The sequence below is a fragment of the Notamacropus eugenii genome, chromosome 5, assembly GCF_028372415.1.
Source record: "Notamacropus eugenii isolate mMacEug1 chromosome 5, mMacEug1.pri_v2, whole genome shotgun sequence".
Taxonomy (NCBI): Eukaryota; Metazoa; Chordata; class Mammalia; order Diprotodontia; family Macropodidae; genus Notamacropus; species Notamacropus eugenii.
Window position 1 is genome coordinate 422,423,346 of NC_092876.1, and position 23,987 is coordinate 422,447,332.

The 23,987-nt window shown below is 36.7% G+C and overlaps 1 protein-coding gene across 8 annotated transcripts in view; it reads left to right on the top strand.

The window, feature by feature from the left end:
• Positions 1–23,987, top strand: part of TIAM1 (TIAM Rac1 associated GEF 1) — a 320,249-nt gene that overhangs the window by 216,288 nt on the left and 79,974 nt on the right. For all 8 annotated transcript variants that reach the window (XM_072615007.1, XM_072615015.1, XM_072615013.1 and 5 more), the window contains 3 exons: positions 4,555–4,727; positions 19,267–19,491; positions 21,013–21,198. In XM_072615007.1, coding sequence (XP_072471108.1) covers positions 4,555–4,727; positions 19,267–19,491; positions 21,013–21,198 — 584 coding nt within the window. The remainder of the gene's footprint in view (positions 1–4,554; positions 4,728–19,266; positions 19,492–21,012; positions 21,199–23,987) is intronic.

Sequence of the window (23,987 nt, forward strand, 5' to 3'; positions counted from 1 at the left end):
GTATGACACTGGTCCATAAAAGAAATTAGACTCTATGATTCTTTCTGTTTATTAAGAAATTCAGTCTTTCAAAGAATGGGGCTAAAACAATATTTTTATTGTCAAATTCATTGAAAAAAGGGTAGTGAGAGGGAATAAGAGAAATGAAGTGAAAAGCAGGAGCAGACTATGGCAGATAGCTATTGTATAGCATGAACCATTTGTCAGTGGGTGTTATGGATGCTTGTTTCTGTATGAGAACCACCCAGTCCTTAAACCATAAATTTGCCTCAAATGGGTCATCGTAGAATAGTCATTGATAAATTACTTGGTATGGGATAGACAGGGGTCAGTCTCAACCTTTGGAAGACCTTATAATTGGTATTTTGAGCTCAAGTCAAACTGTATCTTCATTTCTTCTGTTAATTATAGGTTGTGGGATGGCCCCATTGAGTAGAGGTCAGTGTGGCTAGACCACAGAGTAGTAAAGGGAGTCATGTATAATAAGGTTGGAAGAAAGGTTGGGACTAGGATGTGAATAGATTTAAAAGCTGGAGTTTGTGTTTGATCCACAGTGTAAGTATGGTGCCAATGAATTGCATTGAATGAGTGAAGGAGGTAACAGGGTCAGTCCTGAACTTTTGGAAAATCAATTTGGCAGTTCTGTGCAGGATGGGTTTGAACAGGGAGAAGTAACAAAGACCTAACAGAATTCTGACTCAAAAGAATTGGGTAAGAAATTTACAAAGATACAAATGACAAGATGGGCAGTTGATAGGATATGTGCATGAATGTGAAGGAGGTGCTGAGGCTAACACTGGGACTTTGAACCTGGATGACTGTAGGAATGGTAGTTCCTTTGCCTGAAATAGGGAAGTTTGGAAATGATGTGGGTTTGGGAGGAGAACTAATGAGTTGCATTTGGGATGTTTTTAGTTGAGATGCCTATGGGATGTCCAATGGGAAATATAGATGCAGACCTAGAGCCCAGAAGGCAAATGATTTGGGAGTCATCTACATTGGGATGTAGATCCTTGGGGTTACATCCACATTTAGTGGGCATGATATTACTGATGATTCAAATAAAACAGAAAGAGCTATCAGACAGTAGAAGGAAAGAAGGAGAAGGAAGGACAGAAAGAGAGTAAATTTAATCCAGAGGAGAGGTTATCCGGGAGGAAAAGGTAGTCAACACTGGCAAGTGATTTAGAGTGGTTAAAGATTAGGATTGAGATAAAGATTTGACAGTTAAGAAATCATTAGTGACTTTGGCAAGAGAAGTTTAGTTGATAAGGTTGGAAGCCACATTGCAAAGGATTGAGGAGTGAGTGAGAGAAGAGGAGTGGAGACAGCAAGGAGAAACATTTATGTTTATGTTCATCCTTCGTTGCCGAAGAAGACCATGCCATCAGAAAAATGATGATATAACTTGCACTTGACTTTGAAAAAGGAAAGAGAGGTGTTGGGTGATAGTTTGAGGGGATGGATGATGTATTCTAATGACCATTGGGTTTGTTTTGTTTTGTCCTTAAGGATTAAGAGACTTGGGTATGTTTGTAAGGAAGAAAGATCAGAGAGAAAGGGTGATCATGGAATGGGGGGAAGGTTTGGCAGTCAGTTGAAAATAGGAGAATATGGGATTAAGCAGACCTGTGGAAAGCTTGGCCTTGTTGAAGAGAACTTTTCTCTTCAACTTTATCAGAGGTTAGTCTACATGATGAGAGAATGGGGGATGACATCAACAAATTATGAGATGGAGAGCAGATGGAGAGAGATGAGGGGTTTGGTTGAGAAAAGTTAGGGGAGGTGTGCTGGAGGAGATTTGAGAACAGAAGATTTGTAATATCTTGAAGTTAGTGAGATACAGAATCGATTAGGGATTAAGAGGATTGTTTGACTGTGGTGATGGCCCATTCATGTTAGGTGAACTGAATTTGTAGTAAAACCAGGAAATATCTGCCAAGATGGCAGAGTAGGTTTCCAGTATTATTGGGGCAAGTGATCAGGAAGTGTTCTCAAAACAGGGATGGGCAGGTAACTCTGCCTCTGACACTAAAGGGGGATATTGCCTTTTGGCCGCATGTCTACAAGTCTACATGTCTTGCTGATAAAACACAGAGAAAGTGATTTAAACATGCTGCCTGAAGACATATAAAATTCATGTTAACTAACTTCAAGTGGTTCCTCACTGCAGCAAGACAGTCCTTACATTCCTCTCTGATTACTTCCCTTTTTCCCTCCCCATGGAAGCTATTCCAAACTTTCCTCTTCTCAGTATTCACCCAACTCCTCTCCTTAATCTCCTAACGTCTTACTTGATTGAAAAAGTTGAGACCATTCACTGTCAGCTTCTTTCTTTCCTTCATCTCAAAACCCCTTTACATTATTCCTCACTCTTCCTTTTTCCTAGTCTATTATAATGAGCTCACCCTTTTCTTTTTCAAAGCCAGTCCCATAAGTATGCTGTTGATCCCCTCTCTTTCTGCCTTCTCCAACAGATTGCATCCACCTCAACCTCCCATCATCACATTCCTCTCTAATCTTCAACCTGTTTCTTTCTATTGGTTCTTTCTCTACTGCCTTCAAACGTGTCAAAGTATGCTCCATATCTAAAAATCCTCCCTAAGACCCCTAGCATTCTTTTAATTTCTCCTATACCTTGCCTCCAATTCTCAAACTCCTAGATAAAGTTGTCCATAATCATTGCCTTCCTTTCTTGTCCTGTTTATTCCCACTCCAAAACCTTTGGTTTTGTAGCTTTCAACCTTGTCACTTTTACTTGAAACTGCTCTCTCTAAAGCTGGCAATAGTCTCTTCATTGCCAGAGCTGATGTTTATTGTGTTTTCCCTTCAGTTCTCATCCTGTTTGACTCATCTACTATATTTGACTTGAACACCTTCTCCTGTATCCACTCCCTCTCCATTTTCATGACACTTTTCTCCTGGTTCTCCTATATGTCTGATTTTTTCTCCTCAGTCTCCTTGGATAACTCGTCAATCATATCAAGATCATGCACTGTGGGTGATCTCCAGCCACCTATCCTAGGTTGCTCTTTTCTCATAATACTCTCTCTCTTTCAACTCCCATGGATTTAATTATTATTTCTGTGGAGATTACCCCAGAGTATCTCTATGTAGATAACTTCCAGATCCATAAATTCATTCCCAATCTCTCAGTTCCATATTGCCAGATTCGAATTTGACATTTTAAATTATATGTCCCAGAGTTTTCTCAGATTCAGCAAGGCCAAAACACCCAATTTCCACACAAAATAAACTCGTTTCTCAGACTTGGCTATTTTTATTGATGGCACCCTTATTCTACCAATCTTGTAGGTTTATAATATTAGTGCTGTCCTCATTCCTCACTCTCCTTCACTAATCTAATCTTAACATCTTTGATGGTTGTTTGAGTCACAGTTTAGAGTCATAAATATCATTGGTAAGGAGACTGAGAAAGAGCAACTAGACAGGTAGGAGGATGCCTAGGAGGTAGGTGTCATGAAAATATATCTAGGAAAGGAAGGTTGTCAAGTATCAAATATAGCAGATCGCTAGAGAAGAATGAAGACAGTTTGGCAATCAATGTTAAATTTGGAGAGAGCATTTTCAGCATAGTGATAAGTTCAAAATCCAAATTGCAAAAGATGGAGTAAGAGGTGAGGAAGCAGAGGCGTCAGGTGTAGACAGTTTTTATTAGACAATGAATGAAGAAAATTATGAAGAAAAGGGGAAATTGGTCTTTCAAATCAGGTAGCACAAACTTGGAAAAAAATCTCATTTGGAAATTATGAGAGAGACTGCTTGGGAACTGAAGGACTGTGAGGGGGGAAAAATGAACATAAAGGCTAAATGAAAAAAAAAATAAGGGCAAACGTGTTCTATAGAATTTGAGTTTTAAAGCCAGAAGGGAACTTTATGGGTCATTTAATATTAATCATGGGCAGCTCGATGACTCAGTGGATAGAATGTTGGGCCTAGAGTCAGGAAGACTCCTTTTTGTGAGTTCAAATCCAGCCTCAGACACTTAGTAGCTGTGGGACCCTGGGCAACTCTCTTAAACTTGTTTGCCTTAGTTCCTCATTTGTAAAAAATGAACTAGAGAAGGAAAATGGCAACCCACTCTAGTATCACTGCCAAGAAAACTCCAAAATGGGTCACAGAGAGTTGGACAAGACTTTAAAATAACTAAACACAATCTTAATCATCTCGGTTTTCAGATTAGGAAATAGAGGTCAACTGAGTAAAAAGCTTTATCAATTAGTTATTCGTCAAGCTTTTTATAAGCACCAGCTATGTACCAGGCTTTGAGTCCAATGTCATACCATTCATCAGTTTCAGTTATGAGATAAGAGCTCTTTGCCCCATAGCAAACCATCTTTCTATCCTACCCCATTCCTCTTTGGATTTACTATTTGATTTTAGTTCGAAGAATTGAGAAAGTTTTTTTTAAGCTTTTGTTTAGTTAGTTGTATTCAAGTGGTGGTTTTCATTTTGCATTGACTTGCTATTACGTAAATCATTTATTTTTCAGTCAATCAAGATATTGAATGCTTCTGATCTTTTTTTTTTTAGGATGCACATTATTCTTCTATGAGAGTGATGGGAGGTCTGGAATAGATCACAACAGCATCCCCAAGCATGCAGTCTGGGTGGAAAACAGCATCGTGCAAGCAGTGCCTGAGCACCCAAAGAAAGACTTTGTTTTCTGCCTCAGTAACTCTCTTGGTGATGCATTCCTGTTTCAGGTTTGTCTGTTTCTTTAGTTTGAGGGAATTTCATATCTCTATAGAATATGGTTCCCTAACATCCTTTCTTTTACTAAATGCTTTTCTCATATACAATATTCCTCCTTTTTACCTTTTATTGAGTTTTTTTCTTTTACAGCCTCTACAAAAAGAGAAGGTTAAAAAAAACCCCTAACAACAAACCCTTAAACTCAATATCAGGAAGTGGCATATTCCCCCAGTGGAGTGTAATTTTGAAAAATTGCCTTATTTGAGAGGAGATATGAATGAGGTGTATAGTCCAAAGGCCCATTTGAAGCTTTTAATATTAATCACAGGGTGGGACAAAGTGTTGTGGGTTCCACATTATATACATAAAGAATTTCTGATTGCTGTGTTTCATTTCACATTTTAAGAGGGTATGAAATTTTTAGGTATCAGAAGGGTAAATGTAGAAAAGCTTGAAAATGATCGTCCCTGTGCTCAATTCCTCTTTGCTAATCTATGATGGCTTTCTACATGAGGACTGAAAATATTTCAGTAACATTGTTCACAAGATTAAAAAAAATTCAATTTTGGCAATCCAATCAACCAGGCTGAAGAAAAGAATATCTATTTTAAAGCTAGTAAAGCAATCAGAATACATTGATTTGCATGTGCTTCCTCTTGAAATAATATCATATCTCTTTATATTTCTCATGTAAGGAGAAATTTTCTTTTCTTATTGGTGAATTCTTTTTTCTTTTGATGAATTTGCTTCCCCCTCATATTCTGCTTTCTATATTCTGGCCCGCAGTTTTATTTTCTAATTTCTGTCTTAACATGAGAGGCAGCAATCTATCTTTATGTAATTTGCCCTTTATATTTAAAATTACCCCTAGCTTTAGAAAAAATTATTGGTGTGGCTCATAGTATTTTCGCTAGGGTTGCAAACCTGTCTTCAACCTTAGAAGCATGATGCCCAGAAAATGTATATTTTATTTTATTTTTAACGTATATTTTATTTTATTTTTTAGCATATATATTTTTTAAGTAAGGTTCCCTTGAACCCTTACTTTCTTGTTTTCTGCTTTTGTGACTGATATTTAGACCATTCTGAAGCACCACATATAGGTTAAGTGCTATTTTATTAGACTTATCCATTTCTTTTTTATATTCCATATTCTATTTCTTTTAGAAAATTATAATTTGCTATTTCATTTTCCATCAAGTGTACATATCCGTAAGACCACAATGAATGACATATATGATTCTATATGTGTATGTGTGTGTGTGTGTGTGTGTATGTACACTTCTTATTACAAAACTTAATGCAAAATTTCCACGTAACTTTGGTGGAAAAGAGCACAAAATGAACCTTTTATGAATAAATTCCCATTTTCTTAGTTTCCATCCATTTTATGTTTCACCTAGTATATAGTACCCATAAGAGAATTTGTGGATATTATTTCTTAGCATCTATGTCACTTTCCTCCCACCCCCTGCCATTTTCTTATTTTTCAACTAACAAACCTTTTTGTTTTCTCCCACATCTCCCTACTCCCCAGTTCAAAATTTTTAAAAAATAATCCTTGCATAGTCAATCAAAACAGATGTCCATATTGGCCGTGTTCAAATCTTTACATACTTATCTCTGTTCTCTATCTTGAGTCTATCACCTCTTTATTAGTTGGTGAGGAGCAAACATTCTTCATCATCATCATTTCATCCAGAATCATGGTTGACAATTGCATTGATCAGAGTTCTCACTTCTCAATTACCTGTCTTTACAACATTGGTGCTATTGTATAAAGTGTTCTTCTGGTTTTGTTTATTTAAGTCTGCATCAGTTCATTCAGATCTTCTCAGATTTCACTTCTTATGGCACAATAGTATTCCATTGCATTAATACACATCATGATTCAGCTTCTGAATTTGGGATTCTTCCTCTTTTTTCTCCCTCTTCATTTCCCCAATTTCCTTCTATTTCTCTTTCTAGTTGAATATATTTCTCCCCCAAACTTTTTGTTTATGTTTTGTTCTATCCTCATTTTGCCTAGTTTAGGGGAAAAGAACATTGAAGTGATGGCCTCTACCTCTACCCCTTCTTCCTGGTTTGTATAGTCCTCTACTTAAGAGCTCCAAATATGTAAAATAATAACTTCCCCTACTTTTCCTCCCACCAGTGTTTTTCCTTCCTTTTACTTTCTTTTAAGATCAACAAACCAGAACAAAACCACTCTTTGACCCCTAATGTATTAAGGTCCTCAGGCAACAGTTTTATCAAGACCCTTTATTAGAATGTAACACCTACCTCATCCTTGTATATGTAGTCCCTTCTGATTGCTCACTGACATTTACCTTTTTATGAAAAGACTGCTGCCATGACTCAACTGTTAGCTTCTCCCTCCACCTCTGCAGTATCCTGCTTCCATTGGTGAGGTCTCCCCAGAATTTCCATCTTGAAGAAGGGTCCAGACCAACCCTGACCCTCTCACCTCTGCTCCTACCACTTCCATTTTTAGCTCCCTTCTGTGTGTTGTCTTTCCCCATTAGAATATAAGTTCCTTGAGGACAGAGGTTGTTTTTCTTTTTGTTTGTTTTTGGGTCCCCAGTATTTAGTATAGGTGCTTGGCACATAGGAATCCCTTAATCAGTGCTTTTTGCCTTGATTTGTCTTGACATAACATACATTTCTCTTAACTCCTTTGTATTTCAGTTTCCACTCAATTATGCTCTTTTCATCAGGAATGCTTAAAAGTTTTCCATTTCATTTAAGGTCTGTCTTTTCCTTGTAAGATCATTACTCAATTTTATTAGGTAAGTTATAAGTTGGGTAAGTTGTAAGCTTATATCTTTTGTCTTTTGGAATATTGTATTCGAAGCACTACTGCTTTCTAGTGATAGCTGCTACAGTTTTTGGTGATCCTGCCTGTGGCTCTTTGATACTATATGTGGCTCTTTCTTTTTCCATTTTTTTCTTTAACCTATAAGCCATAGAGTTTTGCCAACAAAATTCTAAAAGTTTTCATTTTGGGACTTGCTTTTAGGATGTGATTAGTGAATTCTTTCTGTTTTCACTTTATCCTCTAGTTCTAATACATATATACATTCTCCTTTCATGATTTCTTGAAATATGATATGTAGGCTCTTTTTGGGCTCCTTTCAGATAATCCAATTATCCTCATTTGCTCATTCATTAAATTTTTTTCCTTTTCCTCTAGTCTGGAGGTACAGGGACTACTTGCAAATGTGATCCTACTTCTGATTGGCATAGGAGCATATTCTTTTTTTTTTATTTTATTTTTTTTATTTTATTTTATTTTTTTTATTAAACTTTTAACATTTATTTTCACACAATTTTGGGTTACAAATTTTCTCCCCTTTTTTCCCCTCCCCCCCCAGACCCAAGCTTTCTAATTGCCCCTGTGACCTATCTGCTCTCTCCTCTATCCTCCCTCCCTGCCCTTGTCTCCGTCTTCTCTTTTGTCCTGTAGGGCCGGATAGCTTTCTTGACCCCTTAACCTGTATTTCTTGTTACCCAGTGGTAAGAACATTACATTTGGTCCTAACACTTTGAGTTCCGACTTCTTTAGCTCCCTCCCTCTCTACCCCTTCCCCTTGGAAGACAGGCAGTTCAATATAGGCCATATCTGTTTAGTTTTGCAAATGATTTCCATACTAGTTGTGTTGTATAGGCCTAACTATATTTCCCTCCATCCTATCCTGTCCCCCATTACTTCTATTTTCTTATGGTCCTTTCCCTCCCCATGAGTGTCGACCTCGTATTGCATTCTCCTCCCCATGCCCTCCCCTCTATCCTCCCCCCCCATCCTGCTTGTGCCCCTGTCCCCCACTCTCCTGTATTATGAGATAGGTTTTCCTATCAAAATGAGTGTGCATTATATTCTTTCCTTTAGTGGAATGTGATGAGAGTAGACCTCATGTTTTTCTCTTGCCTCCCCTCTTTATCCCACCACTAATAAGTCTTTTGCTTGCCTCTTTTATGAGAGATAATTTGCCCCATATAACTTCTCCCTTTCTCCTCCCAATATTTCTCTCTCACTGCTTGATTTCGTTTTTTTTTTTTTTTTTTTTTTTTAGTATATGAATAGGAGCATATTCTGCCTTTCCTAGTTTGCTCCTCCTTAGGCAACTCAGTGCTCCCCTCTCTCCTGACCTGCTAACTTACCTCATTGATGATGAACCCAATACAGACACCCTAATCAGCCAAACCCACCTCAGCTCAGAACTCCTGAAGTCAAGATCTGCTTAGCCTCAGCCTCCCTATTTGCTGGGATTACAAGTGTGTGCTAACACACATGACTAGCCTGATTATTTTCATACTTCTTGATCTCTTTTTCCAGGTCAGCTCTTCTTGATAGGAGATACCTTAGATTTTATTTTCTTTTTTTCAGATTTTTGTTTTAACATATCTCATTGTTTGATGTATTCTAATTCTCAAGCATTTCTTTGCTTGACTAAAGTTTTTCACATTTCATAGGAAGGTACTAATTCTCCTTCTAAATCTTGCCAATATTCTGATTTCTTTTCCAAGTCTTTTCTTTAGGATTTCTTTAGGATTCTCATAATTTTTAAACACTCATTTCATTTCTTTTAGGAATTCTAGCTGACCTTGTGTCCAAGCTGTGTTTTTCTTTGGAGCTTTTCTTGTAGTTGTTTTCGAGTTATTTTCTCCTTTGGGGTTTGTGTCTTAGGCATCGCGAGCACAATGACAGCTTTTTATCTGAGATTCTTTTGTTCTTTACTCATTCTTCCAGTCTTACTTCCTGTGTTGGGACTTCATATTAGGATCAGGCGTTGTACACATCTGAAAACAATATCGAGACCTTACTTGTTTCTGTTCTCTGAGATCATGCTGCTATTTTCTCTAGGTCTTGATGCTCTGTTTTTCTTGAGTCTCTTAGGCAGCTCAGACAGAGGACCTGAAAACATTCAGTGCACATTAAATGATCTGATCTAGAATGAAGTCTGATTATTTCCCTTCCTCCCTCCTCTAGACTGAATTTGACAGGCTTTTTACTCTGGTTTGAGTCTGCATGACACAGACTTGCTTCTAGGTGGAACATCAAGAGACTACTGGTGGTTTAGTGAATAGTGCACTGGTCCTGGAATCAGAAGGACCTGAGTTCAAATCTGGTCTCAGATGCTTGGCATTTACTAGCTGTGTGACCTTGGGCAAGTCATTTAACCTAAATTGCCTTGCCTTCCCCCCTCCAAAAAAAAAAGGAAAAGGGAGACTACTGCTAGTCCTAGATCCTGCTGACTAGTTGACAGGTAGAACTTCAGGCTCCCTTCAAGGGAGATGCAGACCTCAGACAAGGCTCAGAACTGAATCAGAAACCTCACTCTTAGGTCAGTGCCACACAGCTGCTGTTTCTTTCCATTCCTGTGCCTTGCCCAATACATACTGACAAGCCAGATCTCAGCTAGATCAGCTGGATGTCACTTCCCTCCTAGAGCAAAGCTAAGGGTTAGCCTCATGCCTAGTTCCAAGTAACCTACACAGTCCGTACTGGGTCCCCAGTCCAGTTCTGGGGGTAGAGAGTACAGCCAGTTCTATGCTCACCCCTGTTCCTGCTTCCTATGAGTTAGACCCAGACCCTATTGTATCCATGATTGCTCCTTGCCTGGAACACAGATTAGGATCAGCCCCTCACCCAACTCTGTGGTTAATACTGACACAGATGTTCTCTGACTCCTGTTCCTGCTTCCTGGGTTGGAAAAATGACTCACTGCATTTTTTTCCCTTGGATTTCCCAATCTCTACTTGCTTTGGTGTTGATCTGTTTTATGTATGTACTTTTTTTAAAAAAAATCAAACCTTCACCTTTTATTCCTCCCATGACCCTACCCCATAAAAAAAAAAAAAGCAAACTCTTGCAACAAATAAGCAGTCAAGCAAAAGAGATCTTGTTGGCCCTTTTGAAAAATGTGGATCTCATTCTGCACATGTCATTCATCATCTGTTGCTTTTCTTAGATCTTTGTTGGAATAGTTGTAGAGAAAAGCTGGGTTCTTCTGTTTCTTCCTATTCTGCCATGATGGCTGTTCTCCTTTGTACAACAGAATTTGAAAAAAACCAAAAACGTGTGCATGTGGGGTAAGGAGGAGAAGAATTCTCTGAATAATAGATTTCCTCTCTAATAGGAGAGCAATCATCATTGCAGAAATAAGGTATAGGTAAATTAAACTGCAAAGATTGTGTATATCTTTAAATTTATCCATAAAAGTGATGAAACTATATCTGTAGAAGAGATATAATATTTTCTGAAAAATGGAGTATATGTACATATATGTTATATTTAGGTTATGTAGTTTATGCATTTAAGCTATCTAATATGGAGTTTTTCCTATTTAATCCTTAGATACTACATACCTCCCACATGATACCGTGTATATCTAGTTCTTGTCATGTCTGCATAATTCCATTACTTTCAGATGTCATATGCATTACCAGAAAGCTCACTGAATTTTGCTTTACCACATTTTATTAATTCCTGTGTTTATTTCTTGTTTGCATGTTTACTAGGCAGAGTGAGCCTGACTTGGTAGAAAATAGTTGATTCCCTAATGGTTTTTTAAGTGTTTAAGAAAGATTTAGCAAATTCCTTAGGAGATTGTTGTGTTCAATGCTGTCAAAAGCACAAGATTTGTCTTGTGAGCTGAAAGATTCCTTTTTAAAAAAAGAGTTTGGCTTTATGTTGCAAATGAAGACTGGATCACAGAGCCTCACTTACTAACCACATGCCCACTTGTTCAAAGTTACAGGATTCCGATTTGTAGTGGTATGGAGTTCTGCCTTGGAATTTTTCTTGTTCCCAAACATAATGTTTGGATATCACACTTGAAAGATATTTGCTAAAAAAAAAATGAGTTTATTTTGCCTGAAGAAGAGATTCAGGTGAAAGAAGTGGAGGTAGAGCAGGAAACAGCATTACAGGTTAATAGATTTAGAGTTGGAAAGAACCTCAGAGTTTATACAATTCTAATTCTTTCATTTTACAGATGAGGAAGCTGAGACCTAAAGAGTTTGTGGTTTAACAAGGTCACAAGTGCTGTGATTCAATCCAAAGTCTTCTGATTCCTTATCTAGCAGCCTTGCCACTGGAATTTGCTCTTAAGATCTAACCTAGATTATCACCCATTTTTATGACCCCTGAGAGATGGATATCCATTCTCTACTTTAATTCTTTGAGCAAGAATTGGTACTGTTTTCAGAGTTGAATATTTCTAAAAGGAGAATTAATCAACTTCTTCCCATTTCAGTTCTACATTTGCTGTCAAATGCTTTCTAAATAAGTAACAAATAAATAAATAAAGATGAGTAATTTTTAGTCTCTTTCAGTCAATCAGCAAACATTTATTAAGCCCTTACTACATGTCTGGCACTGTGTTAAATCAACATCCATGCTAGGAAAAGAGAAAGTCCATGCACTAAATTGAAATATCCAAATAAGATTCATTTAAAGATTTTTTTTTAGCCATTTGATGCCTCAGAAGGGGAAGAGAAGGCAGGTCTTTTAGGAGATTGTGGAGAGGAAGGAGACTAAAGTAAAACCAAAGATGGGTTTCCAGTTTTCCATTTTATACAAGATAGTATTCCCCATCTCTGACACATTTTATGGTTGGTTCCCTCAGTTTCTCAGAATTCTAGGTCAGTGATTGATAAGGGAGAAGGGTAGTATTTGGTAGAGCCTAATCAGCCTTTTGGGGTCTTTGAGCCTTATAATTGGATGAAGTACATAGGATTATAATGTTCCTTTCCCCTACTTTTGAAAAGATGATCCAAAAGTCTGTTATCTGTGATCCCAAGCACTTTGTAACCAATTGGTCCCAAGTGAATATTTATCCATAAAGATGTAATTTTTGGAGTTAGGGAGATCTTTGGGGGCATTTAGGACCAAGTAAGCCTATTCAAAGGAAGCAGTTAAGGCTACATAGATAATATAGAATAATGAAGAATTGCTATGGGCATAGATATCCCGTGGGAGTTCTCATTCTTTTGAAATTGGTGGGCCAATGAGTGGATAATGAAATTGAAAGAACATCTCTAGTGAGAGGACAAAGTCTCATAGGAATTTTATATTTTGTACTTTGTAGAAGGGGAGGTTTCTTTGAAGGTGAAAATTCAGTTACCTTCTCTATGCTGGTCATTCTCAGACCTACCTATCCTGCTCCAACCCCTCTGCTAACCTCCACATTACCAACTGCCTTTGAGACATCTTAAATTGGATGTCCAGTAGACATCTTAAACTCAGCATATCCAAAACAGAACTCATTATCTTTTCTCCTAAAGGCTCTTTCTCTCCCTATTAGTGTAGATGGCAACACAGTCCTACTTGTCCCTCAGTCTTACAACCTCGGAGATATCCTAGACTCCTTACCGTCTTCACCCCCCACATCCAATCTGTTGCCAAGGTCTGTCAATTTCACCTTTCCAAAATACTTCCTTTTCTAACACTGTGCCCCCCCAGTGCAGACTCTCATCACCTCACATCTGGACTATTGCAATAACTTACAGGTGGATCCTCCATTCAACCACCAAAGTGGTTTCCTAAAGCTCAGATCTGATCATGTCGTCCCCCGACTCAGTAAACTCCAGTAGCTTCCTATTGCCTCCGGGATCAAATACAAAATGCTCTGTTGGCATTCATAGCCTTTCATAACCTAGCTCTTATCTATTTTTCTGGTCTTCTTATAACTTAACCCCTCAACGTGTGACATTGGTTTCTTGACTGTTCAACACATAAGACTTTCCATCTCTTGGTTCTTGGCATTTTCTCTTGCTGTTCTCTATGTCTAGAATATTCTCCATCTTCAGTTCTGTCTACTAGCTTTACTTTTTTCCATTAAGCCCCAATTTACATCCTGTCTTTTGCAGGAAGTCTTTCTTAAGTCAAGTTCTTTCTCTTTGTTATTTATTTTCTATTTATTCTGCATATAGCTTGCTTTGTATATATTTATTTGCATGTTGTCTCTCCCATCAGATTGTAACCTGGAAGGCAGGGACTCTTTTTTGCCTCTTTTTGTATCCCCTGTGCTTTGCACAGGGCCTGACAGATAGTAGGCTCTTTATAAACGTTTATTGATTGATTGAAAAACTTACAATGTACAAGTATCAGAGCAACGATAGGAGACCTATAGAGATGTATGTAGATACCTCTAAATATATGAAAGCATGTATAAATTTTCTAGCAAGTAATGTCAGTTTATTTTCATTTATAATGGAAGGCACTTGAAGTAACCAGAGTCAATAATGATAAACATATGTTTATATACATAATGAGAAGGTTCATCAGGTCCTTCTCCAAAGCCTGTTCAATTCTTGCACATTTATCTTTAATTGTTAGAAAATTCTTTGTCTTGAGTTGAAATCATTTTCCCTTATTCCATTCACTTATTTTATTCTACTTCTACCCATTGGAGCAAAATATGACAATTGAATTCCTTTGAAGAAAGCTACCACAGTTTCCCTCTTCACAGAGCCAAACATCCTCAATTCCTTTAATCTTTGTTACCTGGCTTCAGGATCTCCTATCATCTTGATTTCCCTTTTCCAAATGCTGCCTACTTTATCAGTGTTCTTCTTCAAGTATGGTGACTAGAAATGGACATGGTACACTCAGTGTGGACTTACCTGTGGAAACTTCAATAAGATGATTTTGTTCCATAAGCTAAATGCTACATTTCTATCAATGTATTCTGAGATGTCTCTACTTTTGTGGTTTTATTTTGAGTATATTTATACCATTGATAGACATTGAGCAAAAGGTCAACTAAAATCATTTAGGTCTTTCTTACATAAGCTGTGGTCAAACCGGATCTTCTCTAGCCTATAATTTTATATCTAATTTTTCAAGCTTACATAGAGGGCTTTGTATTAGTATTTCCCAAATATTAATTTTACTGATATCAAATCATTTTTTCCTCCAGTCTGATATTCATTATATTACTTATGAACTTTACCAGCTTTTCATTATTTCCTCATTTGATAATGCCTCTATGTCATTGTACAAATCACTGGTAAGAATATTGAGTTGTATGGGACTGAGGATAGAGCCCTGATGGCTTTAAAAATTCTTTATCATTAAATCTAGTCAACCACCTTGCAAGTTTATGTGGTTGATATTGACAAGGAATATACATGGAATAAATTAACTTATTGGGACATGTTTGCATTCTTATTCTATTTCTGTGAAAACATATTGTTATAATTACTAACTACATACTACAACCCTGTAGTATATGCAATTTTTAAAAATTTATTTACTTATTTTTAATTTAGAACATTCAGTTCCACAAGCTTTTGAGGCTGAGTTTTCTCCTCTTTTGTTCACTCTTCCCTCCCCAAGATGGTGTGCAATCTGATGCAGGTTCTACATATACATTCATATTAAACATATTATCACATTTGTCATAAAGAAGAATTATAACCAATGTAATGAATCACAAGAAAGAAAAAACAAACCAAAACAAAATATAAAGGAGAAAGAGCAAATGGTACGCTTCAATCTTCATTCAGACACCATAATTCTTTCTCTGGATATGGATAGCATTTTCCATCAAGAGCCTTTTGGAGCTGTTTTAGGACATTGTATTACTGAGAAGAGCCAAGTCTATCAAAGTTAATCATTGTAGAATGTAGCACATGCAATTTTAGGTTGTGTATTTTTCAGATAATACTTAAATGTATTGTCCAAGTTTGTTTTCTAAACTGTGAAATGGCTATTAAAAAACTTTTTAATTAGCAAATCTTCAAAGATTAGAAATGTAAAAAATAAAACAATTCAGAAGAAATAAAGCAAATTAGAAAGAAACTGATTAAACAAACCATACAAGTAAACCATCCTTCAAATTTAGACAATTTGAATAATTTTCTTCCTTAGGTGGTTTTTTTTTTAATGTAATATATTCTGGTTATTTTTGCATTATTAATACATAGCACTTTAACCTTCCAGAAAGTGCTTTCTTTACTACAGCACTTCTAGGTATCTCTATTTTATAGATTAAAAAAAAATATATGGTCAGTAGATTTAAGTGAATGGTTGGTTGGTTACATGACCAGTATGTGGAAGAGTCTGATCTTTAACCATGGTCTTCTGATACCAAATTCATTGTTTCTTTCAGTACCTTATGCTATTTCTAGAAACTGGGTTGAACCAACATTTTAAGACTCTGTTGCTACTATACATCTTCTAGCATGTTTTTAACACAAAATAAATTTCTTATTCCTTCCTGCTTACCGAAATTGTTGACCATGTGAAATCAATATAGATAAATCCAGACTGTATTTGCTTCAAGGACCTGTGCTTTCTTCAGTGTGGGTTCTTCCCTTCATTGACAGAGAAAACAGTTCTTGGGAATTAAGGAGAGGGTTTGTGTTCCAGAGTCCCTATGGCCAAAAAGTTCTTTATCCTGTAGCCAGTCTTGTGATTACCTTCCCTGAACTTAGCAGTGAAGTGTGTATATCGACAATGTACTCAAAGCCTTTCCAGGATTGTAGGAACTAGCTTTTAATCTTTTGTCATATATTTTAAGAGCCCTGATCTACCTCTTCTCCATAATGAAGCTTTCTAGTAGAACTTTAGTGGAGAGAAATGGGAAACTGAATTTAAATAATAAAGCTATCGGTTTCATCTTAACCCTCAGATACCAAAAAACATTTTATTGTGCAAATGCATTCTTTATAATTATGCTCAGGCTCTGTCAGTAGTTTTATTTTTTGATGTTATTAGAAGCGCAAGAAAATGATAAAACTTCCCATTTCTGCCTGTCTCTTATTTCCTCACTGAAAAGTGATGAGTGGGGCAAAAATCCAGAGGGGATAACTGAGAAATATTTGCTCCTTCATGCCCCACTGTGAGGCAAGAGAATTTATATTGATCAGATTCCCTTTAACAGGCATAAAGGCCCTAATTAAACTTACTCTAAAGATGATATTGTAAGGTTACTAATTTCCGGAAGTAGATTCCAGGCTGTTGGAATTTATGGATTAGAAGATGTGATGTGAAGCATTTTTGTCAAATGAGAAATTCTGCTCTATATGTTGGTGATTAACATGTTAACTCTGAAACCTTAAATAAAATATTCCAGAATACTGTTAATTGCTTAACTAGCTCCAGAAGGCAGCTTGCATTCATGTCAGCATAGTTTATTTCCCTGAATAAGGACCAGTTTTGTTGGAAAGATATTTTAATGGATTGTGTATCTCTGGAAATTGATTTAGCCTAAAAATAGAGATTGGCACTGACTGCTGCTTTATTTAGATAGGCCAGCAAGAACAAAAATTCTTTCTAATGTAACTGCCTTTGACGACAACCACAAGACGAGGTAATATTTAACTAGGTTTTAAATAGTTATGGAGTGCTGAGGTAATTCTACATATAGAAGCTAAAATTTAAAGAGCTTAAAATGTTAAGATATATGAATTGAACATATTTTCATTAGCTCTTTTTCTGGAGAGGAGGGATGAAGAGCTCTTAAAAAATAATTAAATTAGATTTTTGGTAAAGATGATGGAATAATATATAACTCTGCTAAGGATCCCTCAGTTGTATTAAAAATTTTAATGACAAAAGGGCAGGTAGGTGGCCCAGTGGATACAACATCAGCCCTGGAATCAGGAGGACCAGAGTTCAAATCCAGCGTCAGTTACTTGACATGTACTAGGTATATGCCAAGACTTGTTGATTTTACCTTCATAATATCTTTCATACATCCCCTTGTCTCCTCTGTTACCGTTACCACCCTGATCCAGGCCTCATCTCCACATACCTGGGCTATTGTAATAGCCTATTACAATAGGTCCCTCTACCACAGGTCTCTCCTCACTCTCAAAGTAATCTTCCTTAAACACAAGTCTGACCTTGTAACTACAACCCTACCCTTGCCCAAATTCATTCAACTCTAGTGGCTCCCTATCACCTCCAGGATCAAATATAAAATCTGCTGTTTGGCATTCAAAATTCTTCATAACCTAGTCCCCTTTCTACCTTCCCATTCTTCTTACGCTCCACATTGTTACCCCACCACATACTCTGCAATCCAGTGATACTGGCCTTGTGGCTCTTCTTTGAACAAGCTGTTCTATCTCCCAATTCCAGGTATTTTCACTGGTTATCTCCCATTCATGGAATGCTCTCCCACTACATCTCTGCCTTCCGACTTCCCTGGTGTCAGTTAAAATCCCACCTTCTGCTTTTTTCCCCATTAGACCTGGAGCTCTTTGTGAGCTGTTTCTCTTTTTTTTGTACTCCCAGCTCTTAGCACAGAACTTGGCATGTAACAGTAGGTGCTTAATCAATGCTTATTGACCATCACCACATAAATCCTTAGATGATTCTCATTCAGTAGTTTTATGGTTATGTGTTTGATTTCATTTTTGTTGTTATTCAATTCTTTACATTTATAACCTTCCATTTCTCTTAAAGAACATACTCATCAATTAATGGCATGAGATTACGTAGTCTACAAATAAGCCTTGAATTTCTTAAGTCTGAACCCTACCTATGTCATCCTACTCATGTCTGCTTTTGCCTTGAAGTTACTAAATATCAAAGAATATGTTCACTTGGTTTGAAGGACCTTGTCAAATTATTATTCTACTTATTAATCTTTGCAGCAGATACTGAATCATAAGCTACAATTACCTTCGTGGTAGGCTTTTTGCTTGTGCTTACCGTGAAAACTACAAGATAGGATGACTGAGTTTTTCATAAAATATTTCTTATTACCTTTGAAAACACAAAAATAAATCAACTGTGAATTCTCTTGTTTGTCTCTCCAAATAAAGAAAAAGCCTGTGCTTTTCTTAAACTGCAACTTCCTTATGTTCCTATTTCATTTATTGAGAAAATGTCAATTTTGTTATGGTTCCATTTTTTCCACTAATGTATAAGCTCATCTTTCATTGGATAACAATTTCATATTTTGAGTACTAACAATTAAGTTAATACTTACGTCCCGTTTTAGAACTTTACTAGTCTCTGCCTTTATTATGCTACTTCCTCACTCTTTCCATAGAAGCAAAAGGGGGCTACATAGAACTTAGGGTCATTTGAAATTGTTCTTTGTTCCATGTGTTACCAAAACCAAGAGTTCATCGCTGAATTCTTCCAATCTACTAGCAGTCCTGTCAGTCACTCAGCTCATATTAAAGCCTTCCCAGCTTGATAGAACCTCTCCACAGCTTGACCTCTACTGCCTTTCAAGTTCCTGTAGTCTTCAGGGCTTCAGGGACCCCTCCAAGCTACCCTGAGCCATCAAAGGATATTTGCACCTGTGCTTATTAGTCTGGGCAGCTCCATATGTAGGATCTTTCTTCACCAAACTCCAAAGCCTGAGTTCATAGGTTGTTGAATGAACCAGTTCTAAGAATTAACTACTTCTTGTAGTGATTCCTTCCAGAAGTTCAATGTAACTTGTCTTTTTCATTGTTTTATCTAAAGATATGATCTTGACAATCAGGAGAGTGAGTGACTTCTCCTGATGAGCCCAGGTTTGTGTCTGATAGCTACATAAAGTATGGCTTTCTCTGCTACTTCTCCATTCTATACAGACCATCAGCCAGACAGAATTAGAAAACTGGATTACTGCAATCCACTCTGCTTGTGCAACTGCTGTGGCAAGACAGCACCACAAAGAGGACACTCTCCGACTCCTGAAATCAGAGATCAAAAAACTAGAACAAAAGATTGATATGGATGAGAAGATGAAGAAAATGGGTGATATGCAGCTGTCTTCAGTAACTGATTCCAAGAAAAAGAAAACCATACTCGATCAGGTAACCTTTCTGAAAATTTTTAAGGTGAAATCCTTCGGTCTTTAAAAGTTTTTGCTGCTATGAAATGATGAAAAATCAGTTATTGTGTAGTTATCAGCTTTTAGCCTAGATACTAAGTTTATTATTTTAACTGCCCATTTTCCTCCGCCTTTGATCAGGTTTGTTTATTTGGAAGTTAAATGGGAATGATATTACCTAAGGCAAAATCCAATAGAAAGCTCCCCCCTCTCCCAAGTGATGCACTGTTTGAGGAAAACAGGTCTGCTTCATTGTAAAGATTGAGATTTTATTCCCTTTATTGGTTTTTTGGCTCAGAAGCCATCATAAATTTTTGACCCTTTAATAAATTGGAGTAGATAATTCTATTGGACCAAAGGTCGAAGGCATTTTAAATAATAAATGTGTCTAAATATCTAATGTAAGTAGGTGCATCTCCATGCTATAATGACCCTTCACAAGATATTATATCTAGACTTACATTTGGGCAGCTTCATGACACAGAATAACTCTGAAGTCTGAGTTCATAGGTTGTTGAATTAATTCTAAGAATTGCTTCCTTAAGTGATTCTTTACAGAAGGTCCAAATAACTTGTCTTTTTCATTGTTATGTCTAAATGCCTAAAATATCTAAAACATGCATAATTTTTTAAAAAGAAGTCAAAATTAAAATAAAACCTAAATATTTGCCATTTCTAAAAAAAAGAGTCTACATGGTTTTTTTTATTTTAATAATGCTTTGAAATGTCAGTGCTCACATGGGCCAACATGTTGCCTTCTGCTTATAACCCTAATTTCCCTCCATTACATTGTATTGCGTTTCAAGCCTCAGCATCATAATAGGTGCTATGGCTTCTTAAAGAAATAATTTATGAAGAACGCTAAGGAGTATTTATTCAGTTTGGTTCTCTGCTCCCTTGTATCCCTTGTTTTGGCCTCTCTTCCCCTTCTCCGAATCTCTGTTACTTTCTATGTATACTTATCTATCTGGCTCTTTTTCTGTTCTTTCCTTTCTGTCTTTCACAAGTATATTGTATCACACTCTATTTTTGGCCCCAAATAAATCTCCTCGCTAAAAAAAACCCAAAGTTACACATATAATTTTATTTGCTATAGAAAAGGTACAACTTCATACTGAGCTAAAGGTACAAGAATATAGTGGTCTTTTTTTCAGCTTTCCTTTTTCCTTTTTTCTACTTCTGGTCTAAAGACTAGGGCTCCTACTCTTTTCTTCATACCAGTCAGTAAGAAATATAGATTTGAGAAAGGAAAGAAAGTTAAGCAGTCATATTGAAGTTTCTGCACATTAATATTGAATCAAGTCTTTTCAGAAAAATATCACCTTTAAATATAAAAATAGCTGATTTGTTCACATTTGGAAATTTGAGGCCTTTCCCTTCCCCCCCCCCCCCCCATCGAGGTTTATGACAATTTTTGAAGAATAGATAAGTTACTGATATTCTTGTGAACGGAACATGTTACCTTGCATATTTATGTTCTCTCCTTCATTTCTTTCTGTTGTAGATATTTGTTTGGGAGCAAAATCTTGAACAATTCCAAATGGATCTATTTCGATATCGTTGCTATTTAGCTAGCCTACAAGGAGGGGAGCTGCCAAATCCTAAAAGGCTCCTTGCTTTTGCCAGTCGACCAACTAAAGTAGCCATGGGCCGCCTTGGAATTTTTTCTGTATCCTCCTTTCATGCCCTGGTGAGTTTGATTTTGATGGTCAGTGGTTGTTGTTTAAAATATTCAATTTAATCATTAATCCTTAGTAGGACTTGACAGGAGTCTCCCAGCATTCATATGTCACTATTGCATAGAAATTTGTGGTTCTTTTCATATTTTGTGTTGAATGCAGATCTTTACTCAGTCACATTCTGGGGTTTATTATATAAGCCTCAGCCTTGATGGGGTTCATTACTTTTCAAAGCTAATATGAAATTGTAAAGGCTAAATAGATGCTTGCACACCCTTTTCCTATGAAATTGCATCAATGTAGAGTCACCATGGATACCATTCCCACACTTGGATGTTGAACCATAGAGCTTTTTGGACTAAATTAGTCTGTTGCTTTTTCTAGTCTATTATCTTACTTGGGTAGAAACTGTGGAAGCAGCTGTACCCGTCAATTGAATACAGAGTTGTTATTCAGTCAGAGGTGTTTTTAGGTTCTCTTTAGATCAGCATCATTATTCAAATAATATGGACAAAGTACAGCTGAAAAGATGTTACAGAATTTGAGAGGTGGATGAGCCCTTTGTACCCATTTGGTCCAGCCCATACCAAAAAGGATCTTTACTTTAACATACCTCACAAGTGTTCATTCAGTTTCTGTGCAAAAACCTCCAGGAGGGAGGACTCAGCACCTGTTCTGATTTTGGACACTTAGCAAGTGTCCAAACACTCAGCATTATTAGCAAGTTTTTCCTGACATCAAGCATATATTTACTTCTTTGTAATTTGTTCTTATTTTTCCTGTTTCTATCCTCTGGGACAACAGAGAGCAAATCTGATCCCTTCTCCTCATGGTAGACCTTCAGATACTGGAAGACAGTTATTATATCTCAGTCTTCTCTTATTCCAGTTTAACATACCCAGTGTCCTTCAGTCAGCCCTCATAGATCAGTTATTTAAGACCCTTCACTATCCTAGCTGCCCTCCCCCAAACACCCTCCAACGTGTTAATGGCCTTCTTAAACACTGTCACCTAGAACTGAATACAGTACTCCAAGATGAAGTCTAATGGGCAATTGCCTTTGTATGCTTAGAATCAGTTTCTAAGTGATTAGAACTGGCATTTTGAATTTATGTTTTCCCTACGCTGATTATGGCTCTCGGTCTCCTTGGCTCTGTCTTACCTTTGCAATGTTTAAGTGCTGTCACTTTTAGTAGTAGAGAAGCTATGTGTAGAGTAAATCAATTAATGGATTTTCTACTTCAGTTTTTCCTAGATAAGTGCAAAATACTTAAATAGGGATGAGAATGTTCTTTATGTTTGGGTAAATCCTGAAGCATTGTTTTCATCCAGGGACTGTCATAATTTATATTAATTATAAATGAGTCAATAAAAATTTATTTTAAAAAATACTAAATATTGAGTCGTTTCAGCAGTGTCTGACTCATCATGGCCCCATTTGGGATTTTCTTGGCAAAGATATTGGAGTGGTTTGCCATTTCCTTATCCAGTTCCATATACAGATAAGAAACTGAGGCACATAGGGTTAAGTGACTTGCCCGGGATCATACAGCTTATAAGTAAGGATGGAATTAAACTCAGATCCTCTTGAATCCAGGGCTGGAAAGCTATTGACTGGACCACCTAAATGAGGGGCATCTAAATATTTACCCTATGTGTGATTTATATGTAATTTTAGAAGAGAATAATATTAATGTTATACCAGTCAAAAAATGCATCAGATACATCCTCTATACCTGGGGGAAAATTTCATAGATGTCAAGTACTTCCTGACATGTTTTTCTCCATAATTAGCAACATTCTCGATACAGAGCTATTATTGCCCAGTTCTTCTCATTTAAGCATTTCATGTGACACATGAACTATTAAAACTGGTAACTTAGAGGAAGACAATTCTGTGATTGTTTCCAAGAATGGTTTAAAAAATTTGAAGACTCTGTTTGTGCTCGTCTTTCAATTCAATTCAATGACTTACTGGAATAAACATCAAATGAATACTCCATACAAAGCATTGTACTAGGTACTCAAAACTTTTGGTTTCTTTCTTTCTGTCTTCCTTCCTTTTCTTTCTTTCTTTCTGTCTTCCTTCCTTTTCTTTCTTTCTTTCTTTCTTTCTTTCTTTCTTTCTGTCTTCCTTCCTTTTCTTTCTTTCTTTCTGTCTTCCTTCCTTTTCTTTCTTTCTTTCTGTCTTCCTTCCTTTTCTTTCTTTCTCTCTTTCTTTCTTTCTTTCTTTCTTTCTTTCTCTCTCTCTTTCTTTCTTTCTCTTTCTTTCTTTCTTCCTTTCTTCCTTTCTTCCTTTCTTCCTCCCTTCCTTCCTCCCTTCCTTCCTTCCTTCCTTCCTTCCTTCCTTCCTTCCTTCCTTCCTTCCTTCCTTCCTTTCTATAATGTAGAGTACTAGTACAAATATAATTATTTGCATCATGAACTAATTTTTTAAAATTCATTTTGAGCTTAAATTTAAAAAAAGAGGGGAAAAAAAGAACATTTCCATGTACATAGCACAACATAAGGAGAGGAGTCAACGTAAAACCATAAACTTTCATTTTAGACTGTTTACTTTAAAAAAAAACATGTAACACTATGCATTGTTTTCAAAGCTAACCTGCTTTTCGGTGCTTCCAGGTTTTCTTTCATTCTCTTCTGTGTACCTTTTTTTCTCCCTCACTCCCTTCCCCACGTTAGAGAAAGCTACAATTAAACACAAATACACACACACGCACATACATATATATATACACCTATACACACATACTTATAAAACCACATGATACATACTTCTATTTATCAGTTCTTTCTCAGA